General features: G+C 55.0%; 1 protein-coding gene and 1 non-coding gene across 2 annotated transcripts in view; both read right to left on the reverse strand.

Annotated features, from left to right (window-relative positions):
• Positions 1-281: 281 nt before the first annotated feature.
• Positions 282-27560, reverse strand: part of LOC140264890 (chromodomain-helicase-DNA-binding protein 8-like) — a gene marked incomplete at its 3' end in the record, with an annotated part of 36800 nt that continues 9521 nt past the window's right edge. Inside the window, exons 6-13 of the mRNA XM_072360788.1 lie at positions 23984-24087; positions 23766-23880; positions 21674-21743; positions 20421-20475; positions 15412-15592; positions 12985-13193; positions 6548-7021; positions 282-433 (exon numbers count right to left, since the gene is read on the reverse strand). Of these exons, the coding sequence (XP_072216889.1) occupies positions 282-433; positions 6548-7021; positions 12985-13193; positions 15412-15592; positions 20421-20475; positions 21674-21743; positions 23766-23880; positions 23984-24087 (1360 nt within the window). The remainder of the gene's footprint in view (positions 434-6547; positions 7022-12984; positions 13194-15411; positions 15593-20420; positions 20476-21673; positions 21744-23765; positions 23881-23983; positions 24088-27560) is intronic.
• LOC140264891 (small nucleolar RNA U6-53/MBII-28) lies at positions 21850-21931 on the reverse strand. The gene has a single exon (XR_011906145.1). It is a non-coding gene; the product is annotated as a small nucleolar RNA U6-53/MBII-28 (small nucleolar RNA).

Here is a 27560-nt window from a genome sequence, read left to right on the forward strand (position 1 = left end):
GGGGATTAATTAAGGGGGGGGTCATTGATTAAGGGGGGGGCATTAATGAAGGGGGGGGTCATTAATTAATGGGGGGGGGGTCATTAATTAAAGGGGGGGTCATTAATTAAGGGGGGGTCATTAATTAAGGGGGGGTCATTAATTAAGGGGGGGGGTCATTAATTAAGGGGGGGGTCATTAATGAAGGGGGGGGTCATTAATTAAGGGGGGGGTCATTAATTAAAGGGGGGGTCATTAATTAATGGGGGGGGGGTCATTAATTAAGGGGGGGGGGGTGTCACCTTAGGCCACTCATGGAGGTGCCTGGGGGGTCCCGGGGGGGTCCCAGCGCTGTGTGATGGGGGGGGGGGGGGGAGGGGAGACCCCCCCTCGTCTTCGTCATCGTCGTCATCGTCGTCGTCGTCGTCGTTGGGGCCGAGGGGCAGAGCTGGGCCTATGGGGGGGGCAACACAAAATGGGGGGAGATAGGGGAAATTTAGGGATAAGGGAATGGGGGGGGGACACTATGGGGTCCTATGGGGATTATTGGGGTTCTATAGGATCCTATAGGAAATGATGGGGGTTCTACGGGAGGTTTTAGGGTCCTATATCAAATGTTGGGGTCCCACCACCCAACCCTACCGAGATCCCACCACCAAACCCTATTGGGACCCCACCACCCAACCTTGAAGACCCCAAACCCTATTGAGACCCCACCACCAAACCTTGAAGACCCCCCCCACCACCCAACCCTATTGAGATTCCACCACCCAACCTTGAAGACCCCAAACCCTATTGGGACCCCACCACCCAACCCTGAAGACCCCAAACCCTATTGAGACCCCACCACCCAACCTTGAAGACCCCCCCCACCACCCAACCCTATTGAGATTCCACCACCCAACCTTGAAGACCCCAAACCCTATTGGGACCCCACCACCCAACCCTGAAGACCCCAAACCCTATTGAGACCCCACCACCACCCAACCCTATTGAGACCCCAACACCCAACCCTACCAAGATCCCAACCTTGAAGACCCCAAACCCTATTGAGACCCCCCACCCAACCTTGAAGACCCCAAACCCTATTGGGACCCCACCACCAAACCTTGAAGATCCCACCACCCAACCTTGAAGACCCCAAACCCTATTGAGACCCCCCCACCCAACCTTAAAGACCCCAAACCCTATTGGGACCCCACCACCCAACCTTGAAGACCCCAAACCCTACTGAGACCCCACCACCAAACCCTATTGAGACCCCACCACCCAACCTTGGAGACCCCAAACCCTATTGAGACCCCACCACCCAACCCTGCTGAGATCCCACCACCAAACCCTACCGAGGTCCCAACCTTGAAGACCCCAAACCCTATTGGGACCCCCACCCAACCTTGAAGACCCCACCCCCAACCTTGAAGACCCCAAACCCTATTGGGACCCCCACCCCAACCTTGAAGACCCCCCCACCCAACCTTGAAGACTCCCCCACCCAACCTTGAAGACCCCAAACCCTATTGAGACCCCACCACCCAACCTTGAAGACTCCCCCACCCAACCTTGAAGACCCCAAACCCTATTGAGATCCCACCACCCAACCTTGAAGACCCCAAACCCTATTGGGACCCCACCACCCAACCTTGAAGACCCCAAACCCTACTGAGACCCCACCACCAAACCCTATTGAGACCCCACCACCCAACCTTGGAGACCCCAAACCCTATTGAGACCCCACCACCCAACCTTGAAGACCCCAAACCCTATTGGGACCCCACCACCCAACCCTGCTGAGATCCCACCACCAAACCCTACCGAGGTCCCAACCTTGAAGACCCCAAACCCTATTGAGACCCCCACCCAACCTTGAAGACCCCCCCACCCAACCTTGAAGACCCCAAACCCTATTGGGACCCCCACCCAACCTTGAAGACCCCCCCACCCAACCTTGGAGACCCCACCACCCAATCCTATTGAGACCCCCCACCCAACCTTGAAGACCCCAAACCCTATTGAGACCCCACACCCCAACCTTGGAGACCCCACCACCCAACCCTATTGAGACCCCACCACCCAACCCTACCAAGATCCCAACCTTGAAGACCCCAAACCCTATTGGGACCCCCCCACCCAACCTTGAAGACCCCAAACCCTATTGGGACCCCACCACCCAACCTTGAAGTCCCCAAACCCTATTGAGACCCCCCACCCAACCTTGAAGACCCCAAACCCTATTGAGACCCCACCACCCAACCTTGAAGACCCCAAACCCTATTGAGACCCCACCACCAAACCCTACCGAGATCCCACCACCAAACCCTATTGGGACCCCCACCCAACCTTGAAGACCCCAAACCCTATTGGGACCCCCACCCAACCTTGAAGACCCCACCCCCAACCTTGAAGACCCCAAACCCTATTGAGACCCCACTACCCAACCTTGAAGACCCCAAACCCTACTGAGACCCCCCACCCAACCCTGAAGACCCCAAACCCTATTGGGACCCCACCACCCAACCTTGAAGACCCCAAACCCTATTGGGACCCCCCACCCAACCTTGAAGACCCCAAACCCTATTGAGATCCCACCACCCAACCTTGAAGACCCCAAACCCTACTGAGACCCCACCACCCAACCTTGAAGACCCCAAACCCTATTGAGACCCCACCACCCAACCTTGAAGACCCCCCCACCCAACCTTGAAGACCCCAAACCCTATTGAGACCCCCCCACCCAACCTTAAAGACCCCAAACCCTATTGGGACCCCACCACCCAACCTTGAAGACCCCAAACCCTATTGAGACCCCCCCACCCAACCTTAAAGACCCCAAACCCTATTGGGACCCCACCACCCAACCTTGAAGACCCCAAACCCTACTGAGACCCCACCACCAAACCCTATTGAGACCCCACCACCCAACCTTGAAGACCCCACCACCCAACCTTGAAGACCCCACAACCCAACCTTGAAGACCCCCCCCCACCCAACCCTATTGGGACCCCACCACCCAACCCTACCAAGATCCCAACCTTGAAGACCCCAAACCCTATTGGGACCCCCACCCAACCTTGAAGACCCCACCACCCAACCCTATTGAGACCCCCCACCCAACCTTGAAGACCCCAAACCCTATTGAGATCCCACCACCCAACCTTGAAGACCCCAAACCCTATTGAGACCCCACCACCCAACCCTATTGAGACCCCCCACCCAACCTTGAGGACCCCAAACCCTATTGAGACCCCACCACCCAACCCTACTGAGATCCCACCACCAAACCCTACCGAGGTCCCAACCCTGAAGACCCCAAACCCTATTGGGACCCCCACCCAACCTTGAAGACCCCACCCCCAACCTTGAAGACCCCAAACCCTATTGGGACCCCCACCCCAACCTTGAAGACCCCCCCACCCAACCTTGAGGACCCCAAACCCTATTGGGACCCCATCACCCAACCTTGAAGACCCCCCCACCCAACCTTGGAGACCCCACCACCCAACCCTATTGAGATCCCACCAACCAACCTAGAAGACCCCAAACCCTATTGAGACCCCACCACCCAACCTTGAAGACCCCAAACCCTATTGGGACCCCATCACCCAACCTTGAAGACCCCACCACCCAACCTTGAAGACCCCAAACCCTATTGAGACCCCCCACCCAACCCTGAAGACCCCAAACCCTATTGGGACCCCATCACCCAACCTTGAAGACCCCCCCACCCAACCTTGAAGACCCCCCCACCCAACCCTATTGAGACCCCCCCACCCAACCCTGAAGACCCCAAACCCCATTGAGACCCCACTACCCAACCTTGAAGACCCCAAACCCTATTGGGACCCCATCACCCAACCTTGAAGACCCCCCCACCCAACCTTGGAGACCCCACCACCCAACCCTATTGAGATTCCACCACCCAACCCTGAAGACCCCAAACCCTATTGAGACCCCACCACCCAACCCTACCAAGATCCCAACCTTGAAGACCCCAAACCCTATTGAGACCCCACCCCCCAACCTTGAAGACCCCAAACCCTACCGAGATCCCACCACCAAACCCTATGAGACCCACCACCCAACCTTGAAGACCCCAAACCCTATTGAGACCCCATCACCCAACCTTGAAGACCCCAAACCCTATTGGGACCCCATCACCCAACCTTGAAGACCCCAAACCCTATTGAGATCCCACCACCCAACTCTATTGAGATCCCAACCTTGAAGACCCCAAACCCTATTGAGACCCCACCACCCAACCTTAAAGACCCCACCACCCAACCTTGGGGGTCCCACCACCCAACCTTGAAGACCCCAAACCCCATTGAGACCCCCCCACCCAACCTTGAAGACCCCCCCCACCCAACCTTGAAGACCCCAAACCCTATTGAGACCCCCCCACCCAACCCTACTGAGATCCCACAACCCAACCCTACCGAGATCCCAACCTTGAAGACCCCAAACCCTATTGGGACCCACCACCCAACCTTGAAGACCCCAAACGCTATTGAGATCCCACCAGCCAACCTTGAAGACCCCAAACCCTATTGAGACCCCACCACCAAACCCTATTGAGACCCCACCACCCAACCTTGAAGACCCCACAACCCAACCTTGAAGACCCCCCCCCACCCAACCCTATTGGGACCCCACCACCCAACCCTACCAAGATCCCAACCTTGAAGACCCCAAACCCTATTGGGACCCCCACCCAACCTTGAAGACCCCACCACCCAACCCTATTGAGACCCCCCACCCAACCTTGAAGACCCCAAACCCTATTGAGACCCCACCACCCAACCTTGAAGACCCCAAACCCTATTGGGACCCCCCACCCAACCTTGAAGACCCCAAACCCTATTGAGATCCCACCACCCAACCTTGAAGACCCCAAACCCTACTGAGACCCCACTACCCAACCTTGAAGACCCCAAACCCTATTGGGACCCCACCACCCAACCTTGAAGACCCCAAACCCCATTGAGATCCCACCACCCAACCTTGAAGACCCCAAACCCTATTGAGACCCCACCACCCAACCCTATTGAGACCCCCCACCCAACCTTGAGGACCCCAAACCCTATTGAGACCCCACTACCCAACCTTGAAGACCCCACCACCCAACCTTGGGGGTCCCACCACCCAAACCTATTGAGACCCCAACACCCAACCCTACCAAGATCCCAACCTTGAAGACCCCAAACCCTATTGAGACCCCCCCACCCAACCCTACTGAGATCCCACAACCCAACCCTACCGAGATCCCAACCTTGAAGACCCCAAACCCTATTGGGACCCACCACCCAACCTTGAAGACCCCAAACCCTATTGAGATCCCACCAGCCAACCTTGAAGACCCCAAACCCTATTGAGACCCCACCACCAAACCCTATTGAGACCCCACCACCCAACCTTGAAGACCCCACAACCCAACCTTGAAGACCCCCCCCCACCCAACCCTATTGGGACCCCACCACCCAACCCTACCAAGATCCCAACCTTGAAGACCCCAAACCCTATTGGGACCCCCACCCAACCTTGAAGACCCCAAACCCTATTGAGACCCCACCACCCAACCTTGAAGACCCCAAACCCTATTGGGACCCCCCACCCAACCTTGAAGACCCCAAACCCTATTGAGATCCCACCACCCAACCTTGAAGACCCCAAACCCTACTGAGACCCCACTACCCAACCTTGAAGACCCCAAACCCTATTGGGACCCCACTACCCAACCTTGAAGACCCCAAACCCTATTGGGACCCCACCACCCAACCTTGAAGACCCCAAACCCTATTGGGACCCCATCACCCAACCTTGAAGACCCCAAACCCTATCGGGACCCCACCACCCAACCTTGAAGACCCCAAACCCTATTGAGACCCCCCCACCCAACCTTGAAGACCCCAAACCCTATTGAGACCCCCCCACCCAACCTTAAAGACCCCCCCACCCAACCCTATTGAGACCCCACCACCCAACCCTACCAAGATCCCAACCTTGAAGACCCCAAACCCTATTGGGACCCCCACCCAACCTTGAAGACCCCACAACCCAACCTTGAAGACCCCCCCACCACCAAACCCTACCGAGATCCCACCACCAAACCCTATTGGGACCCCCCCTACCCAACCCTATTGAGACCCCACCACCCAACCCTATAGGGACCCCCCCACCCAACCTTGGAGACCCCACCACCCAACCCTATTGAGACCCCCCACCCAACCCTGAAGACCCCAAACCCTATTGAGACCCCACCACCCAACCCTATTGAGACCCCCCACCCAACCTTGAAGACCCCAAACCCTATTGGGACCCCACCACCCAACCTTGAAGACCCCAAACCCCATTGGGACCCCCCACCCAACCCTACTGAGATCCCCCCACCCAACCCTACTGAGATCCCACCACCAAACCCTACCGAGGTCCCACCACCAAACCCTATTGGGACCCCCACCCAACCTTGAAGACCCCAAACCCTATTGAGACCCCCCCACCCAACCTTGGAGCCCCCCCCACCCCCAGCATCCCCCTAAGACCCCCCCTGTCCCCCCTTTTCCCCCCCCCTCACCTCTCTCCTCCTCACTGTCCTCCTCGCACGTCGACGACTCGGACCCGGTTGCCGACATCTTCCCCATCTCCGCCTCCGAATCCTCATCCTCCACGCTATGGGGCTGCCCCATAGATCCAGGCCCCACATGGAGGACCCCCCCACCACCACCACCGCCACCACCACCACTTTGGGCCCGTAAGAACCGACACCGCGACGCCAAGAAGGAGAAATCCGGATCTCCGATGATGGCGGCTTCGGGTCGGGCCAAACCATGACGGGCCACCCCATGGAGGAGCTCGCCATCATGGCGGCCCCGTTGCCACCATGGGGGGAGATCGGGGCCGGGTGTGGGGCACAAAGCCAAGCGGGTGGGCAAGAGGGGGTGACGGAGAACCTGCTCACGGAGGCGACGGAGGAGGGAGAGACGATGGAGGCAACGGGCGGCCCGGTCCGATGAGATGGGGGTCACCGGAACCGATGGGTCGGGGGGTTCTGGGTTATAGGGGGGGGTAGAAGGGGAGCGTAAGGATGGGATCCGACCCTATAAAGGCCTTTGAATCCCCATAGAGATGGGGTCCGACCCCATAAAGGCCTTCGAATCCCCATAGAGATGGCCTCCGACCCCATAAAGATGGCCTCCAACCCCATAAAGACCTTCAAACCCCCATAGAGATGGGCTTCGACCCCATAAAGACCTTCAAACCCCATAAAGATGGCCTCCAACCCCATAAAGACCTTCAAACCCCATAAAGATGGCCTCCAACCCCATAAAGGCCTTCGAATCCCCATAGAGATGGGCTCTGACCCTATAAAGGCCTTCAAATCCCCATAGAGATGGGCTCTGACCCCATAAAGGCCTTCAAATACCCATAGAGATGGCCACCAACCCCATAGAGATGGGCTCCGACCCCATAAAGGCCTTCGAATCCCCATAGAGATGGGCTCTGACCCCATAAAGATGGCCTCCAACCCCATAAAGACCTTCAAACCCCATAGAGATGGGCTCCGACCCCATAAAGGCCTTCGAATCCCCATAGAGATGGGCTCCGACCCCATAAAGACATCCTCCAACCCCATAGAGATGGCCTCCAACCCCATAAAGGCCTTCAAACACCAAGATGGCCTCCAACCCCATAAAGATGGCCTCCAACCCTATAGAGATGTCTTCCAACCCCATAAAGATGGCCTCCAACCCCATAGAGATGGCCTCCAACCCCATAGAGATGGCCTCCAACCACATAAAGACCTTCAAACCCCATAGAGATGGGCTTCGACCCCATAAAGGCCTTCAAATCCCATAGAGATGGGCTTCGACCCCATAAAGGCCTTCGGATCCCCATAGAGATGGGGTCCGACCCCATAAAGGCCTTTGAATCCCCACAGAGATGGGCTCCGACCCCATAAAGATGGCCTCCAACCCCATAAAGACCTTCAAATCCCCATAGAGATGGGCTTCGACCCCATAAAGGCCTTCAAACCCCCATAGAGATGGGCTCCGACCCCATAAAGGCCTTCGAATCCCCATAGAGATGGGCTCCGACCCCATAAAGGCCTTCAAATCCCCATAGAGATGGCCTACAACCCCATAAAGACCTTCAAACCCCATAAAGATGGCCTCCAACCCCATAAAGGCCTTCGAATCCCCATAGAGATGGGCTCTGACCCTATAAAGGCCTTCAAACCCCATAGAGATGGGCTCCGACCCTATAAAGGCCTTCGAATCCCCATAGAGATGGGCTCCGACCCCATAAAGATGGCCTCCAACCCCATAAAGACCTTCAAACCCCATAGAGATGGGCTCCGACCCCATAAAGATGGCCTCCGACCCCATAGAGATGGCCTCCAACCCCATAAAGGCCTTCAAATCCCCATAAAGATGGCCTCCAACCCCATAAAGATGGCCTCCAACCCCATAAAGGCCTTCGAATCCCCATAGAGATTGGCTTCGACCCCATAAAGATGGCCTCCAACCCCATAAAGGCCTTCAAATCCCCATAGAGATGGCCTACAACCCCATAAAGACCTTCAAACCCCATAAAGATGGCCTCCAACCCCATAGAGATGGGCTTCGACCCCATAAAGGCCTTCGAATCCCCATAGAGATGGGCTCCGACCCCATAAAGGCCTTCAAATCCCCATAGAGATGGGCTCCGACCCTATAAAGGCCTTCAAATCCCATAGAGATGGCCTCCAACCCCATAAAGGCCTTCAAACACCAAGATGGCCTCCAACCCCATAAAGATGGCCTCCAACCCTATAGAGATGTCTTCCAACCCCATAAAGATGGCCTCCAACCCCATAGAGATGGCCTCCAACCCCATAGAGATGGCCTCCAACCACATAAAGACCTTCAAACCCCATAGAGATGGGCTCCGACCCTATAAAGGCCTTCGAATCCCCATAGAGATGGGCTCCAACCCCATAAAGGCCTTCGAATCCCCATAGAGATGGGCTCCAACCCCATAAAGATGGCCTCCAACCCCATAAAGACCTTCAAAACCCCATAAAGATGGCCTCCAACCCCATAAAGGCCTTCAAATCCCCATAGAGATGGGCTTCGACACCATAAAGTCCTTCAAATCCCCATAGAGATGGGCTCTGACCCCATAAAGATGGCCTCCGACCCCATAAAGACCTTCAAATCCCCATAAAGATGGCCTCCAACCCCATAAAATGGCCTCCAACCCCATAAAAGCCTTCAAACCCCATAAAGATGGCCTACAACCCCATAAAGATGGCCTCCAACCCTATAGAGATGGCCTCCAACCCTATAGAGATGGCCTCCAACCCCATAAAGGCCTTCAAACCCCATAGAGATGGGCTCTGACCCCTATAAAGACCTTCAAACCCCATAGAGATGGGCTTCGACACCATAAAGGCCTTCAAATCCCCATAGAGATGGGCTCTGACCCCATAAAGATGGCCTCCGACCCCATAAAGACCTTCAAATCCCCATAAAGATGGCCTACAACCCCATAAAGATGGCCTCCAACCCTATAAAGATGGCCTACAACACCATAAAGATGGCCTCCAACCCTACAGAGATGGCCTCCAACCCTATAGAGATGGCCTCCAACCCCATAAAGATGGCCTACAACCCCATAAAATGGCCTCCAACCCCATAAAGGCCTTCAAATCCCCATAAAGATGGCCTCCAACCCCATAAAGATGGCCTCCAACCCCATAAAGATGGCCACCAACCCCATAAAATGGCCTCCAACCCCATAAAGGCCTTCAAATCCCCATAGAGATGGCCTCCAACCCCATAAAGACCTTCAAACACCAAGAAGATGGCCTCCAACCCCATAAAGATGGCCTCCAACCCCATAAAGGCCTTCAAACCCCCATAGAGATGGGCTCCGACCCCATAAAGGCCTTCAAATCCCATAGAGATGGCCTCCAACCCCATAAAGACATCCTCCAACCCCATAAAGACCTTCAAATCCCCATAAAGATGGCCTCCAACCCCATAAAATGGCCTCCAACCCCATAAAAGCCTTCAAACCCCATAAAGATGGCCTACAACCCCATAAAGATGGCCTCCAACCCCATAGAGATGGCCACCAACCCCATAAAGATGTCTTCCAACATCCCAAACCCAACATCCATGGGGCGGAGACCCCCACCAACCCCACTGGGACACCCCAAACCCCATATCCCCACCACCCCATTGACCCCATAGACCCCTGACCCTATATCCTACCAACCCCATTGACCCCATAGACCCCTGACCCTATATCCTACCAACCCCACTGACCCCATAGACCCTATAGGGCCCCAAACCCCATATCCCCACCACCCCATTGACCCCATAGACCCTATAGGGCCCCAAACCCCATATCCCCACCACCCCATTGACCCCATAGACCCCATAGACCCTATATCCTACCAACCCTATATCCTACCAACCCTATATCCTACCAACCCCACAGAGACCCCCACCAACCCCATAGAGACATCCCAACCCCAACATCTATGGGGTGGAGACCCCCACCAACCCCACTGGGACACCCCAAACCCCATATCCCTACCACCCCATTGACCCCATAGACCCCATCGACCCCATAGACCCCATATCCCTACCAACCCATAGACCTCATTGACCCCATCGACCCCATAGACCCCATATCCCTACCACCCCATAGACCCCATTGACCCCATCGACCCCATAGACCCCATATCCCTACCACCCCATAGACCCCATTGACCCCATCGACCCCATAGACCCCATATCCCTACCACCCCATAGACCCCATTGACCCCATCGACCCCATAGACCCCATATCCCTACCACCCCATAGACCCCATTGACCCCATCGACCCCATAGACCCCATATCCCTACCACCCCATAGACCCCATTGACCCCATCGACCCCATAGACCCCATATCCCTACCACCCCATAGACCTCATTGACCCCATCGACCCCATAGACCCCATATCCCTACCACCCCATAGACCCCATTGACCCCATCGACCCCATAGACCCCATATCCCTACCACCCCATAGACCCCATTGACCCCATCGACCCCATAGACCCCATATCCCTACCACCCCATAGACCCCATTGACCCCATCGACCCCATATCCCTACCACCCCATAGACCTCATTGACCCCATCGACCCCATAGACCCCATATCCCTACCACCCCATAGACCTCATTGACCCCATCGACCCCATATCCCTACCACCCCATAGACCCCATTGACCCCATCGACCCCATAGACCCCATATCCCTACCACCCCATAGACCCCATTGACCCCATCGACCCCATAGACCCCATATCCCTACCACCCCATAGACCCCATTGACCCCATCGACCCCATAGACCCCATATCCCTACCACCCCATAGACCTCATTGACCCCATCGACCCCATAGACCCCATATCCCTACCACCCCATAGACCCCATTGACCCCATCGACCCCATAGACCCCATATCCCTACCACCCCATAGACCTCATTGACCCCATCGACCCCATAGACCCCATATCCCTACCACCCCATAGACCCCATTGACCCCATCGACCCCATAGACCCCATATCCCTACCAACCCATAGACCTCATTGACCCCATCGACCCCATAGACCCCATATCCCTACCACCCCATTGACCCCATCGACCCCATAGACCCCATATCCCTACCACCCCATAGACCCCATTGACCCCATCGACCCCATAGACCCCATATCCCTACCACCCCATAGACCCCATTGACCCCATCGACCCCATAGACCCCATATCCCTACCACCCCATTGACCCCATTGACCCCATCGACCCCATAGACCCCATATCCCTACCACCCCATAGACCCCATTGACCCCATAGACCCCATAGACCCCTGACCCTATATCCTACCAACCCCACTGACCCCATAGACCCTATAGGGCCCCAAACCCCATATCCCCACCACCCCATTGACCCCATAGACCCTATAGGGCCCCAAACCCCATATCCCCACCACCCCATTGACCCCATAGACCCCATAGACCCCATAGACCCTATATCCTACCAACCCTATATCCTACCAACCCTATATCCTACCAACCCCACAGAGACCCCCACCAACCCCATAGAGACATCCCAACCCCAACATCTATGGGGTGGAGACCCCCACCAACCCCACAGAGACATCCCAAACCCCATAGAGACCTCCTCCAACCAACATCCCAATGGGGAACCCCACATCCCAACACCTTCCAACCCCATTGAGACCCCCCAAACCCCATATCCCCACCACCCCATTGACCCCATAGACCCTATAGGGCCCCAAACCCCATATCCCCACCACCCCATTGACCCCATTGACCCCATAGACCCCCGACCCTATATCCTACCAACCCCATAGAGACCCCCTCCAACCACATCCCAACGCCTTCCAGCCCCACTGGGAGCCCCCAAACCCCATATCCCTACCACCCCATAGACCCCATTGACCCCATCGACCCCATAGACCCCCGAACCTATATCCTACCAACCCCACAGAGACCCCCACCAACCCCATAGAGACATCCCAACCCCAACATCTATGGGGTGGAGACCCCCACCAACCCCACTGGGAGCCCCCAAACCCCATATCCCTACCACCCCATAGACCCCATTGACCCCATCGACCCCATAGACCCCATATCCCTACCACCCCCATTGACCCCATAGACCCCATAGACCCCCGACCCTATATCCTACCAACCCCATTGACCCCATAGACCCTATAAGGCCCCAAACCCCATATCCCCACCACCCCATTGACCCCATAGACCCCTGACCCTATATCCTACCAACCCCATTGACCCCATAGACCCTACAGGGCCCCAAACCCCATATCTCCACCACCCCATAGACCTCATTGACCCCATCGACCCCATAGACCCCATATCCCTACCACCCCATAGACCCCATTGACCCCATAGACCCCATAGACCCCATAGACCCCATAGACCCTATATCCTACCGTCTCCCGGTGCCGGCGGCAGGCGGCAGACCTGTCGGCACATGGCGACGAAGCCGTGGTAGAACTTGGTCAAGCTCTCGTCCGTCTTCCTTTCCAGTCGGGCCAGAACCCGGAACCGACCCCAACGGAACCGCCGGCTTTCGGGTTCGGATTCCACCCCATAAGTGGAAAGGACGCGGTAGAAGTCGGCTTGTTCGCGGCGCGTCCACCTACAGGGAGAATAAGGGGGGAGACCCCAAAAGGTTTGTGGGGTTTTTTAGGGGGGAAAATGGGTCCTAATGGCACTAAAAGACCGAATATATGGGCCTACGGACCTCAAAAACCCAAATATATGACCCAAAAGCCCAAATATATGGACCTACCGACCTCAAAAACCCAAATATATGCCCCAAAACCCCAAATATATGGACCTACAGACCCCAAAACCCCAAATATATGGACATACCGACCCAAAACCCAACACGTAGGGACCTACTGACCCCAAAACCCCAAATATATGACCCAAAAGCCCAAATATATGGACCTACCGACCCCAAAACCCCAAATATATGGACCTACCGACCCCAAAACCCAACACATGGGGTCCCACCAACCCCAAAACCCAACACAGGACCCCCAAGACCCCATAAAACCCCCTAAAACCCCCAAAACCCCATAGGATCTTGCCTCGACCCCATAGAACCCAACCCAAAGCCCATAGAACCCAACCCAACCCTATAGAACCCAACCCAACCCCATAGAACCCAACCCAAACCCCATAGAACTCAACCCAACCCAACCCCATAGAACCCAACCCAACCCCATAAGCCATCCCAAACCCCATAGAACCCAACCCAAACCCCATAAACCATCCCAAACCCCATAGAACCCAACCCAACCCCATAGAACCCAACCCAACCCCATAAGCCATCCCAAACCCCATAGAACCCAACCCAAACCCCATAGAACCCAACCCAACCCCATAAGCCATCCCATATTACCCCCATAAGCCATCCCAACCCCATAGAACCCAACCCAAACCCCATAGAACCCAACCCAACCCCATAAGCCATCCCATATTACCCCCATAAGCCATCCCAACCCCATAGAACCCAACCCAAACCCCATAGAACCCAACCCAAACCCCATAGAACCCAACCCAACACCTCCAAGACCCCATAAAACCCAACCCAACACCTCCAAGACCCCATAAAACCCCCAAAACCCCATAGGATCTCGCCTCGACCCCATAGAACCCAACCCAACCCAAACCCCATAGAACCCAACCCAACCCCATAGAACCCAACCCAAACCCCATAACCCAACCCAACCCCATAGAACCCAACCCAAATCCCATTGAACCCAACCCAACCCCATAGAACCCAACCCAACCCCATAAGCCATCCCAAACCCCATAGAACCCAACCCAAACCCCATAACCCATCCCAAACCCCATAGAACCCAACCCCATAAGCCATCCCAACCCCCATAAGCCATCCCAACCCCCATAAGCCATCCCAACCCCCATAGAACCCAACCCAACCCCATAGAACCCAACCCAACCCCATAGAACCCAACCCAACCCCCATAAGCCATTCCAAACCCCATAGAACCCAACCCAACACCTCCAAGAGCCCATAGAACCCAACCCAACACCTCCAAGACCCCATAAAACCCCACAGGATCTCGCCTCGACCCCACAGAACCCAACCCAAACCCCATAGAACCCAACCCAACCCCATAGAACCCAACCCAACCCCATAGAACCCATCTCAACCCCATTAGAACCCAACCCAAACCCCATAGAACCCAACCCAACCCCATAAGCCATCCCATATTACCCCCATAAGCCATCCCAACCCCATAGAACCCAACCCAAACCCCATAAGCCATCCCAACCCCCATAGAACCCAACCCAACCCAACCCCCATAGAACCCAACCCAACCCCATAAGCCATCCCAACCCCCATAGAACCCAACCCAACCCCAAAAGTCCCCCCATTGGGTCCCACCAACCCCAAAACCCAACACAGCACCTCCAAGACCCCATAAAACCCCCCAAAACCCAACATATGGGGTCCCACCAACCCCAAAACCCAACATGTAGAGACCTACAGACCCCAAAACCCCAAATATATGGACCTACAGACCCCAAAACCCAATCCAACACCCCCAAGACCCCATAAAACCCCCTAAAACCCCACAGGATCTCGCCTTGACCCCATAGAACCCAACCCAACCCCACAGAACCCAACCCAACCCCATAGAACCCAACCCAACCCCATAGAACCCAACCCAAACCCCATAAGCCATCCCAAACCCCATAAGCCATCCCATAAGCCAACCCAACCCCATAAGCCATCCCAAACCCCATAGAACCCAACCCAACCCCATAGAACCCAACCCAAACCCCATAGAACCCAAACCCCATAGGCCATCCCCTATTACCGCTGTTGTTTCTGCCTCCTGGCCATCTCCTTGAGCTTACAGGCCGCCTCACATCGCCGCCGGCGCTTCTCGCCCCGCAGCCGTTGCCGGTGAGACGAACGTTGGCAGGCGGCGACCAACCGGCGTAACCGGGCCGTCAGAACCGAACCGGGAGGCCACGGCACCAATGGGCCGGGAGGACCTTCATATAGGGGGAGATAGGGGGCGGAATGGGGTCGTGTCTATCCCTATGGGGTCGTATCCATCCCATAGAGGTGGAGACCCCAATGGGGTCATCTCCATCCCAATGGGGTCGTCTCCATCCCATTGGGGTCGTCTCCATCCCATTGGGGATGTCTCGATCCCAAAAGGGTCGTCTCCATCCCTATGGGGTCGTCTCCATCCCAATGGGGACACATCGATCCCATTGGGGTCATATCCATCCCATAGAGGTGGAGACCCCATTGGGATCATCTCCATCCCTATGGGGTCATATCCGTCCCTATGGGGTCGTATCCGTCCCTATGGGGTCGTATCCATCCCTATGGGGTCATCTCCATCCCTATGGGGTCATATCCTTCCCTATGGGGTCATATCTATCCCTATGGGGTCGGATCCATCTCATTGGGGTCGTCTCCATCCCATTGGGGACGTCTCAATCCCAATAGGGTCATCTCCATCCCATTGGGGTCATATCCATCCCAATGGGGTCATCTCCATTCCAATGGGGTCGTATCCATCCCTATGGGGTCGTATCCAACCCTATGGGGTTGTAACTATCCCTATGGGGTCGTATCTATCCCTATGGGGTCGTATCTATCCCTATGGGGTCATCTCCATCCCATAATGGTGGAGAGTCCCAACCGGGAGGCCACGGCACCAATGGGCCTGGAGGACCTTCATATAGGGGGAGATAGGGGGCGGAATGGGGTCGTATCCATCCCTATGGGGTTGTAACTATCCCTATGGGGTCATCTCTACCCCATTGGTCCTATAGAGGTGGAGACCCCAATGGGGTCATCTCCATCCCAATGGGGACGTCTTCATGCCAATGGGGTCATCTCCATCCCAATGGGGTCATCTCCATCCCAATAGGGTCATATCCATCCCTATGGGGTCATATCCATCCCTATGGGGTCGTATCCATCCCTATGGGGTCGTAACCATCCTATAGAGATGGAGACCCCAATGGGGTCATCTCCATCCCAATGGGGTCGTCTTTATCCCAATGGGGTCATATCCATCCCTATGGGGTCGTATCCATCCCATTGGGGTCATCTCCATCCCAATGGGGTCATATCCATCCCAATGGGGTCGTATCCATCCCTATGGGGTTGTAACTATCCCTATGGGGTCGTATCTATCCCTATGGGGTCATATCCATCCCTATGGGGTCATATCCATCCTATTGGGGTCATATCTATCCCTATGGGGTCATCTCCATCCCTATGGGGTCATCTCCATCCCATTGGGGTCGTATCCATCCCTATGGGGTCATATCCATCCCTATGGGGTTGTAACTATCCCTATGGGGTCGTATCTATCCCTATGGGACCATATCCATCCCTATGGGGTCGTCTCCATCCTTATGAGGACGTCTCCATCCCTATGGGGTCGTATCTATCCCTATGGGGTCATATCCGTTCCTATGGGGTCATATCTATCCCTATGGGGTCGTGTCCATCCCTATGGGGTCGTATCCATCCCTATGGGGTCGTATCCATCCCATTGGGGTCATAGCCATCCCATAGAGGTGGGGATCCCAATGGGGACGTCTCCATCCCAATGGGGACGTATCCATCCCATTGGGGTCTTATCTATCCCTATGGGGTCGTCTCCATCCTTATGGGGACATCTCCATCCCTATGGGGTCGTATCCATCCCATTGGGGTCATAGCCATCCCATAGAGGTGGGGATCCCAAGGGGGACGTCTCAATCCCTATGGGGTCATCTCCATCCCAATGGGGTCGTAACTATCCCTATGGGGTCGTATCCATCCCTATGGGGTCATATCCATCCCTATGGGGTTGTAACTATCCCTATGGGGTCGTATCTATCCCTATGGGGTCGTATCCATCCCTATGGGGTCGTATCCATCCCTATGGGGTCGTATCTATCCCCATGGGGTCGTATCCATCCCATTGGGGTCATAGCCATCCCATAAAGGTGGGGATCCCTATGGGGTCGTATCTGTCCCATTGGGGTCATCTCCGTCCCTATGGGGTCGTATCCGTCCCTATGGGGTCATCTCCGTCCCTATGGGGTCGTCTCCATCCTTATGGGGACGTCTCCATCCGTATGGGGTTGTATCCATCCCTATGGTGTCATCTCCATCCCATAATGGTGGAGAGTCCCAACCAGGAGGCCACGGCACCAATGGGCCGGGAGGACCTTCACATAGGGGGAGATAGGGGGCGGAATGGGGTCATGTCTATCCCTATGGGGTCGTATCCATCCCTATGGGGTCGTACCCATCCCTATGGGGTCGTATCCATCCCTATGGGGTTGTAACTATCCCTATGGGGTCATATCCATCCCTATGGGGTTGTAACTATCCCTATGGGGTCGTATCTATCCCTATGGGGTCGTATCCATCCCTATGGGGTCGTGTCCATCCCTATGGGGTCGTATCCATCCCTATGGGGTCGTATCCATCCCATTGGGGTCATAGCCATCCCATAAAGGTGGGGATCCCTATGGGGTCGTATCTGTCCCATTGGGGTCATCTCCGTCCCTATGGGGTCGTATCCGTCCCTATGGGGTCATATCTATCCCTATGGGGTCGTCTCCATCCCAATGGGGTCATCTCCACCCCATTGGGGTCATCTCCATCCTATAGAGGTGGAGACCCCAATGGGGTCATCTCCATCCCAATGGGGTCGTATCCATCCCTATGGGGTCGTATCCATCCCTATGGGGTCGTCTCCATCCCAATGGGGTCATATCCATTCCAATAGGGTCATCTCTATCCCTATGGGGTCATCTCCATCCCAATGGGGTCATCTCGATCCCATAATGGTGGAGAGTCCCAACCTGGAGGCCAGGGCACCAATGGGCCGGGAGGACCTTCATATAGGGGGAGATAGGGGGCGGAATGGGGTCGTACCCATCCTTATGGGGTCGTATCCATCCTTATGGGGTCGTATCTATCCCTATGGGGTCGTATCCATCCCATAGAGGTGAGGATCCCATTGGGGTCATCTCTACCCCATTGGGGTCGTCTCCATCCCATTGGGGTCGTATCCATCCCTATGGGGTCGTATCCGTCCCATTGGGGTCATGTCTATCCCTATGGGGTCGTCTCCATCCCAATGGGGTCGTATCTATCCCTATGGGGTCATATCCATCCCTATGGGGTCATCTCCATCCCAATGGGGTTGTCTTCATGCCAATGGGGTTGTCTTCATGCCAATGGGGTCATCTCCATCCCATTGGGGTCATCTCCATCCCATTGGGGTTGTAACTATACCTATGGGGTCGTATCTATCCCTATGGGGTTGTAACTATCCCCATGGGGTCGTATCCATCCCTATGGGGTCGTATCTATCCCTATGGGGTCGTATCCGTCCCTATGGGGTCGTATCCGTCCCTATGGGGTCGTATCCGTCCCTATCAGGTCATCTCCATCCCTATGGAGGACCTTCATATAGGGGGAGATAGGGGGCGGAATGGGGTCGGATCCATCCCTATGGGGTTGTAACTATCCCTATGGGGTTGTAACTATCCCTATGGGGTCATCTCTACCCCATTGGTCCTATAGAGGTGGAGACCCCAATGGGGTCATCTCCATCCCAATGGGGACGTCTTCATGCCAATGGGGTCATCTCCATCCCAATAGGGTCATATCCATCCCATTAGGGTCATATCCATCCCTATGGGGTCATATCCACCCCATTGGGGTCATCTCCATCCTATAGAGATGGAGACCCCAATGGGGTCATCTCCATCCCAATGGGGTCGTCTTCATGCCAATGGGGTCATATCCATCCCTATGGGGTCGTATCTATCCCTATGGGGTCATATCCATCCCATTGGGGTCGTAACCATCCTATAGAGATGGAGACCCCAATGGGGTCATCTCCATCCCAATGGGGTCATATCCATCCCTATGGGGTCGTATCTGTTCCTATGGGGTCATATCTATCCCTATGGGGTCATATCTGTTCCTATGGGGTCGTATCCATCCCTATGGGGTTGTAACTATCCCTATGGGGTCATATCTATCCCTATGGGGTCATATCTGTTCCTATGGGGTCGTATCCATCCCTATGGGGTCATCTCCATCCCTATGGGGTCGTATCCGTCCCTATGGGGTCATCTCCATCCCTATGGGGTCGTCTCCATCCCAATGGGGACACATCGATCCCATTGGGGTCACATCCATCCCATAGAGGTGGAGACCCCATTGGGATCATCTCCATCCCTATGGGGTCATATCCGTCCCATTGGGGTTATATCCATCCCTATGGGGTCGTATCCGTCCCTATGGGGTTGTAACTATCCCTATGGGGTCATATCCATCCCTATGGGGTTGTAACTATCCCTATGGGGTCGTATCTATCCCTATGGGGTCATATCTATCCCTACGGGGTAGTATCCATCCCTATGGGATCATATCTACCCCTATGGGGTCGTATCCATCCCATTGGGGTCGTATCCATCCCAATGGGGTCATCTCCATCCCAATGGGGTCGTCTTCATGCCAATGGGGTCATCTCCATCCCACTGGGGTCATATCCATCCCTATGGGATCGTATCTATCCCTATGGGGTCGTATCCATCCCTATGGGGTCATATCCATCCTATTGGGGTCTTATCTATCCCTATGGGGTCATCTCCATCCCTATGGGGTCGTATCCATCCCTATGGGGTCGCATCCACCCCATTGGGGTCATCTTAACCCCATTGAGATCATCTCCACCCCATTGCGGTCACATCCACCCCATTAGGGTCACCTCCACCCCATTGGGGTCAATGGGGCCCCGATCCCGCTGACCCCAAACCCCATAAACCCCATAAACCCCATTACCTTCATCCCCGTCCACCACCGAGATCTCCTCATCCAGCAGCAGCAGCGGGTCGCTCTGTGGGGTCAAAGGGGCCGCGTTAGATATAGGATCGCTATAGGGTCTCTATGGGATCTATAGGATCTGTAGAATCGCTATGGGATCGCTATAGGGACTGTAAAGGATCTATAGAATCTCTATGGGATCTCTATAGGATAGCTATAGGATGGCTATAGGATCTCTGTAGGGTCTCTGTAGGATCTCTGTAGGACCGCTATAGGATCGCTATAGGATCTCTGTAGGACCTCTATAGGATCTCTATAGGGTCACTATAGAATCTCTATAGGGTCTCTATAGGGTCTAGGGTTTCTATAGGATCTCTATGGGATCTCTGTGGGATCTCTGTAGGATCTCTATGGGATCTCTATGGGATCTCTATGGGATTTCTGTAGGATTGCTATAGGATCGCTGTAGGATCGCTATAGGATCGCTATAGGGTCTCTATAGGATCTCTAGGGTTTCTATAGGATCTCTATGGGATCTCTACGGGATCTCTATGGGATCTCTGTAGGATCGCTATAGGGTCTCTGTAGGGTCTCTATAGGATCTCTAGGGTTTCTATAGGATCTCTGTAGGATCTCTATGGGATCGCTATAGGATCTCTATAGGATCTCTATAGGATCGCTATAGGATTGCTATGGGATCTCTATAGGATTTCTATAGGATCGCTATAGGATTTTTATAGGATCTCTATAGGGTTTCTATAGGGTCTCTATAGGATATCTATAGGATATCTATAGGATCGCAATAGGATCTCTATGGGATCTCTATAGGATCTCTGTAGGATCACTATAGGGTTGCTATAGGATCTATAGGATCTCTATAGGGTCTCTATAGGATTGCTATAGGATCTCTATGGGATCACTATAGGATCTCTATAGGATCTCTGTAGGATCGCTATAGGATCGCTATAGGGTCTCTATAGGATCTCTATAGGACTGCTATAGGATCTCTATGGGATCTCTGTAGGATCGCTATAGGGTCACTATAGGATCTATAGGATCGCTATAGGATCTCTATGGGATCTCTATGGGATCTTTATAGGGTCTCTATGGGATCTCTATAGGATCTCTATAGGATCTCTATGGGATCTCTATGGGATCTCTATAGGATCTCTATGGGATCTCTATAGGATCTCTATGGGATCTCTATAGGGTATCTATAGGGTCTCTATAGGATTGCTATAGGATCTCTATAGGGTTTCTATAGGACTCACCTCCTCGTCCCCCTCCTTGGCCGCCCCATGGACGGGTTTGTACTCGGGGTCTTCGCAGTCGAAATCGATGCTGCTTTTATGGGGACAAAAAGGGGACAACGGTGACACCCCCGACCCCAAAACCTCGTTAATTAACCCCAAAATGAAACCTATGGGGTCACCCCGACCCTATAAAGGTGCCTCAGATTGACTTGTATGGGTTCAACTCAACCCGGCCCTAAGCCGGTCGGTATTAGCATGGCACAATCATCAACGGCACCAATAGGGGCTGACCCTAAATAGGGACTGACCCTAAATAGGGACTGACCCTAAATAGGGGCTGACCCTAAAAAGGGATTGACCCTAAATAGGGGCTGACCCTAAATAGGGGCTGACCCTAAATAGGGACCGACCCTAAATAGGGACTGACCCTAAATAGGGGCTGACCCTAAATAGGGGCTGACCCTAAAAAGGGACTGACCCTAAATAGGGGCCGAACCTACATAGGGACTGACCCTAAAAAGGGACTGACCCTAAAAAGGGGCTGACCCTAAATAGGGGCTGACCCTAAATAGGGACTGACCCTAAATAGGGACTGACCCTAAATAGGGGCTGACCCTAAATAAGGACCGACCCTAAATAGGGACCGACCCTAAATAGGGACCGACCCTAAATAGGGGCTGACCCTAAATAGGGGCTGACCCTAAAAAGGGACTGACCCTAAATAGGGGCTGACCCTAAAAAGGGACTGACCCTAAATAAGGGCTGACCCTAAATAGGGACTGACCCTAAAAAGGGACTGACCCTAAATAGGGACGGACCCTAAATAGGGGCTGACCCTAAATAGGGGCTGACCCTAAATAGGGATGGACTCTAAATAGGGGCCGACCCTATATAGGGACCGACCCTAAATAGGGACCGACCCTAAATAAGGACTGACCCTAAATAGGGGCTGAGCCTAAATAGGGGCTGACCCTAAATAGGGGCTGACCCTAAATAGGGACTGACCCTAAATAGGGACGGACCCTAAAAAGGGGCTGACCCTAAATAGGGACCTACCCTCATATAGGGTCCTTATAGGGTCAGGGACCTCGTTATAGGGTCAGGGTCCTCGTTATAGGGTCAGGCACCTCATTATAGGGTCAGGGTCCTCGTTATAGGGTCAGGGTCCTCCTTATAGGGTCAGGGAGCATCTTAAGGGCTTTGGGTTCAAGGTTATGGGGTCAGGGTCCCAGTTATGGGGTCAGGACCGTCCTTATAGGTTTGAAGACCTCATTATGGGTTTGGGGTCCCACTTATGAGGTTTGGGGTCTCACTTATGGGGTTGGGGTCCCAGTTATGGGCTTTAGGGTCCCAGTTATGGGGTTTGGGGTCTCACCTATGGGGCTGGGGTCCCACTTATGGGCTTTAGGGTCCCACTTATGGGGTTTAGGGTCAGTTATGGGGTTTGGGGTCCCAATTATGGGGTTGGGGACATCTCCAAGTCTTTGGGGTCCCAGTTATGGGGTTTGGGGTCAATTATGGGGTCCCACTTATGGGGTTGGGGTCCCACTTATGGGCTTTAGGGTCAATTACGGTGTTTGGGGTCAATTATGGAGTCCCACTTATGGGGTTTGGGGTCAATTATGGGCTTTAGGGTCCCACTTATGGTCTTTAGGGTCAGTTATGGGCTTTAGGGTCCCACTTATGGGCTTTAGGGTCCCACTTATGGGGTTGGGGTCCCACTTATGGGCTTTAGGGTCCCAGTTATGGGGTTGGGATCCCAGTTATGGGCTTTAGGGTCAGTTATGGGCTTTAGGGTCACACTTATGGGGTTTGGGATCCCACTTATAGAGTTGGGGTCCCAGTTATGGGCTTTAGGGTCAGTTATGGGGTTGGGGTCCCACTTATGGGGTTGGGGTCTCACTTATGGGCTTTAGGGTCAGTTATGGGGTTTGGGGTCCCAGTTATGGGGTTGGGGACATCTCCAAGTCTTTGGGGTCCCAGTTATGGGAGTTGGGGTCCCACTTATGGGCTTTAGGGTCAGTTATGGGGTTTGGGGTCCCACTTATGGGGTCAGGGTCCCACTTATGGGGTTGGGGTCCCACTTATAGGGTCTTGTCCCCATACAGACCCATCGTTGCCATCCAGGCGTTGCTCAGCAGCGATGGCTTTCTCATCGGGTCCCCCGGCCTTCTCCAAGAAGCAAAGTGTGGGGTCGGCCCTCATCGTGTTGTACCTCTCATACCCTATAAAAAACCCCATTAAACACCCCAAAAAACCCCCAAAAAACCCCAAAAACCCCAGATTTAAACCCAAAACTCCCCCCCTATATTATATATGGGGTCTTACCGTGCTTGAAGACCCCGATAAGGAGGGATTTGTCGGCCTCGGTGTCCCACCAGGTTGTGGGGATCTCCAGTTGGTCCAGCAATGGGAAGCAGATGTCCACCTCGCTGTGGGGTGGGAAGGTTATAGGGGGCTATGGGGGACCCCATAATGGGGATGGGGGGCTCAATAAGGGGTTGGGGGTCTCAATATGGGGATGGGGGGCTCAATATGGGGATGGGGGGACTCAATATGGGGATGGGGGGCTCAATATGGGGATGGGGGTCTCAATATGGGGTTTGGGACCCCCAATATGGGGTTGGGGGTCTCAATATGGGGATGGGGAACCCTAAAGTGGGGATGGAAGACCCCTAAAATGGGATTGGGGGCCTCAATATGGGGATGGGGGCCTCAATATGGGGTTTGGGACCCCCAATATGGGGATGGGGGGCTCAATATGGGGGTTGGGACCCCCAAAATGGGGGTTGGGGGTCTCAATATGGGGTTGGGGACCCCCATAATGGGGATGGGGGGCTCAAAAGGGGGGTTGGGGGGCACAATATGGGGCTGGAAGACCCTAAAATGGGGGTTGGGGGTCTCAATATGGGGATGGGGGTCTCAATATGGGGATGGGAGACCCCCAAAATGGGGATGGAAGACCCCAAAAATGGGGATGGGGGGCTCAATATGGGGATGGGGGCCACAATATGGGGATGGGGGAACCCATAATGGGGATGGGGGGCTCAATATGGGGATGGGGGTCTCAATATGGAGTTTGGGGGGCTCAATATGGGGTTTAGGACCCCCAAAATGGGGATGGGGGGCTCAATATGGGGATGGGGGGCTCAATATGGGGATGGGGGACCCCCATAATGGGGATGGGGGGCTCAAAAGGGGGGTTGGGGGGCTCAATATGGGGTTTAGGACCCCCAATATGGGGTTTGGGGGCCTCAAAATGGGGTTTGGGGGTCTCAATATGGGGTTTGGGACCCCCAATATGGGGTTGGGGGGCTCAATATGGGGTTGGGGGCCTCAATATGGGGATGGGGGCTTCAATATGGGGATGGGGGGCTCAATATGGGGATGGGGGGCTCAATATGGGGATGGGGGACGCCCATAATGGGGATGGGGTGCTCAAAAGGGGGGTTGGGACCCCCAAAATGGGGATGGGGGTCTCAATATGGGGATGGGGGACCCCAAAATGGGGATGGGAGCCACAATATGGGGTTTGGGACCCCTAAAATGAGGTTTGGGGGCCTCAATATGGGGATGGGGGCCTCAATATGGGGATGGGGACCCCCATAATGGGGATGGGGGGCTCAATAGGGGGCTATGGGGGACCCCCATAATGGGGATGGGGGGCTCAATATGGGGATGGGGGGCTCAAAAGGGGGGTTGGGACCCCCATAATGGGGTTGGGGGGCTCAAAATGGGGGTTGGGGGCCTCAATATGGGGATGGGGGGCTCAAAAGGGGGGTTGGGGGGCTCAAAATGGGGATGGGGGGCTCAAAATGGGGGTTGGGGGGCTCAATATGGGGTTTAGGACCCCCAAAATGGGGATGGGGGCCTCAATATGGGGATGGGAGACCCCCATAATGGGGATGGGGGGCTCAATATGTGGGGTTAGGGGTCTCAATATGGGGGTTGGGGGTCTCAATATGGGGTTTGGGACCCCCAAAATGGGGATGGGGAACCCTAAAGTGGGGTTGGGGACCCCCAAAATGGGGATGGAAGACCCCAAAATGGGGCTATGGGGGACCCCCATAATGGGGATGGGGGGCTCAATATGGGGGTTGGGGGGCTCAATATGGGGATGGGGGGCTCAAAAGGGGGGTTGGGACCCCCAAAATGGGGATGGGGGCCACAAAAGAGGGGTTGGGGGGCTCAATATGGGGATGGGGGGCTCAATATGGAGATGGGGGTCTCAATAGGGGGCTATGGGGGACCCCCATAATGGGGATGGGGGGCTCAATATGGGGATGGGACCCCCATAATGGCGATGGGGAACCCTAAAGTGGGGTTGGGGACCCCCAAAATGGGGATGGAAGACCCCAAAATGGGGCTGGAGGACCCCAAAATGGGGGTTGGGGGGCTCAATATGGGATTTAGGACACCCAAAATGGGGTTGGGGGCCTTGATATGGGGTTGGGGGTCTTAAAATGGGGTTTGGGACCCCCAAAATGGGGATGGGGACCCTCAAAATGGGGGTTGGGGGCCTCAATATGGGGTTGGGGGCCTCAATATGGGGATGGGGGCTTCAATATGGGGATGGGGGCTTCAATATGGGGATGGGGGGCTCAAAAGGGGGATGGGGGGCTCAATATGGGGTTTGGGACCCCCAATATGGGGATTGGGGGGCTCAATATGGGGATGGGGGGCTCAATATGGGGATGGGGGGCTCAAAATGGGGATGGGGACCCCCATAATGGGGATGGGGAACCCTAAAGTGGGGTTGGGGACCCTAAAATGGGGATGTAAGACCCCAAAATGGGGCTATGGGGGACCCCCATAATGGGGATGGGGGGCTCAATATGGGGATGGGACCCCCATAATGGGGATGGGGAACCCTAAAGTGGGGTTGGGGACCCCCAAAATGGGGATGGAAGACCCCAAAATGGGGTTGGAGGACCCCAAAATGGGGATGGGGACCCCAAATGGGGGTTGGGGGTCTCAATATGGGGATGGGGGCCACAATATGGGGATGGGACCCCCATAATGGGGTTTGGGGGCCTCGATATGGGGCTGGAGGACCCCAAAATGGCGGTTGGGGGGCTCAATATGGGGGTTGGGACCCCAAAATGGGGCTATGGGGGACCCCCATAATGGGGATGGGGGGCTCAATATGGGGATGGGGGTCTCAATATGGGGGTTGGGGGCTCAAAATGGGGGTTGGGGGGCTCAAAATGGGGTTGGGACCCCCATAATGGGGATGGGGGCCTCAATATGGGGATGGGGGACCCCCATAATGGGGTTGGAGGACCCCAAAATGGGTCTGGGGGATCCCAAAGGACTCATAATGGGGCTGGAAGACCCCCAAAATGGGGATGGGGACCCCCATAATGAAGGTTGGGGGCCCAATATGGGGATGGGACCCCCAAAATGGGGATGGGGGCCTCAAAATGGGGGTTGGGGGGCTCAAAATGGGGATGGAGAACCCTAAAGTGAGGATGGAAGACCCCTAAAATGGGATTGGGGGCCTCAATATGGGGATGGGGGCCTCAATATGGGGATGGGGGGCTCAATATGGGGATGGGGGACCCCCATAATGGGGATGGGGGGCTCAATATGGGGGGTTGGGGGGCTCAATATGGGGGTTGGGGGGCTCAATATGGGGATGGGACCCCCATAATGGGGATGGGGACCCCCATAATGGGGATGGGAGGCTCAATATGGGGATGGGGGGCTCAATATGGGGTTTGGGACCCCCAATATGGGGTTGGGGGTCTCAATGTGGGGTTAGGGGTCTCAATATGGGGGTTGGGGGGCTCAATATGGGGATGGGGGGCTCAAAAGGGGGATGGGGACCCCCATAATGGGGATGGGGGGCTCAAAAGGGGGGTTGGGGGGGCTCAATATGGGGTTTGGGACCCCCAAAATGGGG

The sequence above is a fragment of the Excalfactoria chinensis genome, unplaced genomic scaffold (genome assembly GCF_039878825.1).
Source record: "Excalfactoria chinensis isolate bCotChi1 unplaced genomic scaffold, bCotChi1.hap2 Scaffold_334, whole genome shotgun sequence".
NCBI classification, from domain to species: Eukaryota; Metazoa; Chordata; class Aves; order Galliformes; family Phasianidae; genus Excalfactoria; species Excalfactoria chinensis.